General features: G+C 62.3%; 1 protein-coding gene across 1 annotated transcript in view; it reads left to right on the top strand.

Moving 5' to 3' along the window:
• Positions 1-6: 6 nt before the first annotated feature.
• Positions 7-2,535, top strand: part of SLC35C2 (solute carrier family 35 (GDP-fucose transporter), member C2) — a 3,736-nt gene continuing 1,207 nt past the window's right edge. Inside the window, exons 1-5 of the mRNA XM_015408426.1 lie at positions 7-71; positions 278-341; positions 446-518; positions 846-1,014; positions 1,128-1,211. Of these exons, the coding sequence (XP_015263912.1) occupies positions 453-518; positions 846-1,014; positions 1,128-1,211 (319 nt within the window). The 5' untranslated portion in view covers positions 7-71; positions 278-341; positions 446-452. The remainder of the gene's footprint in view (positions 72-277; positions 342-445; positions 519-845; positions 1,015-1,127; positions 1,212-2,535) is intronic.

Here is a 2,535-nt window from a genome sequence, read left to right as displayed (position 1 = left end):
CCCCACCCCCAGGCGCCCGCGGGCCCCGCTCCTGCCCTGGCCCGGCTACCTGCGCAGGGTGGCGCCCGCCGGTGGGTCCCGACCCAACCCTCCCCCCCCAACAGGCCCCCTCCTTTCTCTGCATTTGGGTGGGCTGCCCTCTCCTCCTCCTCCTCCTCCTCCAAGGGAAGGGGGTCTCTGGAGACCGCTGGTGATTGGGGGGGGCCCTCCAGCCCCCGCCTGGAGCTTGGCAAGCCTTCTCTCCCGCCTCCCTCCCCCTCCCTCTGTCTCTCTGCAGCCCTCTCCACCGCCCTGGACGTGGGCCTCAGCAACTGGAGCTTCCTCTACATCACCATCTCCCTGTGAGTCCCACCATCAGTCAGTCGGTTGGGGGGGGGATGTTAGGCCCCTCGCCCTCCCACGCTGACCCCCAGTCGGCCTTCCTTCCTTCCTTCCTTCCCCGCAGCTACACGATGACCAAGTCCTCAGCCGTGCTCTTCATTCTCTTCTTTTCACTGGTCTTCAAGCTGGAGGAGCCGGTGAGTGGCGGGGGGTGGCAGCAGGAGGGGTTGGGGGCCTCCCTGCCTCTTCCTCCCTCCTTTCCTTTCCAGTTTGGTGTCGTGGTTAAGTGCGCGGACTCTAATCCCCACTCCTCCGCTTGCACCTGGCTGGATGACCTTGGGCAAGCCACAGTTCTCTCAGAGCTGTGCTTGAAAACAGAGCCCTCTCAGCCCCACCTGTCTCACAGGGTGTCTGTTGTGGGGAGGGGAAGGGAAAGGAGTTTGTGAGCTGCTCTGAGGCTCCCTCAGGTAGTGAAGGGCGGCAAGGTTTGAATCCAATCTCTTCTTCTTCTTCCCCCCCCGCAGAGGGCGGCGCTGGTGCTGGTGGTGCTGCTGGTGGCCGGCGGCCTCTTCCTCTTCACCTACCGGGCAACGCAGTTCGAGGCAGAGGGCTTCCTGCTGGTGCTGGGGGCCTCCTTCTTGGGCGGCGTCCGCTGGACCCTCACACAGATGCTCCTGCAGAAGGAGGAGTTGGGTGCGTGGCCGAGCAGGGTGGGAGGGGCCCGGTGCTCCTGGTGTGTGTGTGCGTGTCCCCCCCCCCGGCCTCTCCCACCCCCTGCCTTCTCTTCCCCTTCTTCCCCCCCACAGGGCTCCAGAATCCCATCGACACCATGTTCCACCTCCAGCCGGTCATGTTCCTCGGCCTCTTCCCGCTCTTTGCTGCCTTTGAAGGTAAGGGCCCGTCTGTGCATGGAGGGCCTTGGAAAAACCTTTCCCCAGGTCCCCCGCTGGCTGGCTGGCTGGCTGGCTGGCTGGCTGGCTTTCCTCCAGCAGGGGAAGGGGAGGGAGATCTGCCCGGGGCAGAAGCAGACCGGAGAGCGGGGCGTCACTGACAGCTCCTTTCTCTCCTGCTGTCTGGAACACTGGGAGGAAGCGAGATGGCAGCGTTTGCCCCCGGCACCGGCTCCAGGTAGACTGCAGAGAAATCAAGAGAGGCACTGGTCCTCCGGGTTACTTGCCCTTGTCAACAGGAGTCTGCAGTTGGAGCGGCCAGTGGCTGCACCCCCAGGAGGCGGCTCTGCCTGTGTCTCCTTTTCGTGGGAAGTAAGAAAAGCGGCTGCGAGGCCTTTGAGGAGCTCCCAGAAGCAGGGAGCAATTTCCGGCCTCCCCGTCCTCCGTTTCCAGATCCTCTGAGCTCCCGTGAGCTGCACTGGCCCGCAGGGAGCCAAAGTGCCGACCAGCCATCTCCCCACAAGCAAACAAGGCGTGTTGGTTTATCTGCGTCTGGAACCCATTTGTAAACGTCTGCATTCTCGAGCAGCCACAGGATGGGCAGGCGTCGGTCTTGAGAGCTCCGCTGTGAACTCTTTTTATAAAACGATATCACTCTGTCAGAAGCGGCAGAAAAAATTATTTTGGGGGGATTCCCCCTCCACATCAGCTTACAGAAGAGAAAGAGCATTTCATGCATATGGGGAGCGGTCTCCTAGTGACTGGGGGGGGGCTCCCCCCTCCCCTCCTCCCTTTGGCTCCTTTGAGCAGGAAGCACTATGGAGTTTTCAGGAGTGGCCAAAAACGTTTTCCGACGTGCTCAGGCCACATTCCTGTTTTCTCCAGCAGATGTGGTGTCAGTCACCACTAGGTGTCCTCTCCAGCTCCCACCCACCCAGAGCAGCGTCCTCTGATTTAGAAAGAGACGGTCTGTTTTCTTTCCTTGTGCACCTTTTGACCCTGGTCGCTGTGCGAGGGACGGGCGTCCCGGGAGCTGAACTGCGGCTTGCCTTGCAGTTCCGGCCATGCCCTGGTTTCCTTCTGACTGAGGCCCAGGGTGGCTTGCCCCGTCCGAGGGGGAGAGGCCCTGCTCTCGGGCTTTCTGCTTTAAGATACCTGATAGTCGGGGAGGGGGGCAGTGTGGGGAGTGGAGAGAGGTGAGCGTGCAGGTTGGAGTTCCGGGGCAGTTGGGCCAGGGGCGTCTTCCCTTCCTGGGAGTCCTTGCTTGGAGGAAGGCAGTGGAAACACATCCCACGGGCCCCCTTCCTGGCAGAGCCCCCCCCCC

Source organism: Gekko japonicus, unplaced genomic scaffold, assembly GCF_001447785.1.
Source record: "Gekko japonicus isolate JY-2015 unplaced genomic scaffold, Gekko_japonicus_V1.1 scaffold784, whole genome shotgun sequence".
NCBI classification, from domain to species: Eukaryota; Metazoa; Chordata; class Lepidosauria; order Squamata; family Gekkonidae; genus Gekko; species Gekko japonicus.
Note: the sequence above shows the minus strand (reverse complement) of the source record. Positions and strands in the feature narration are given on the sequence as shown.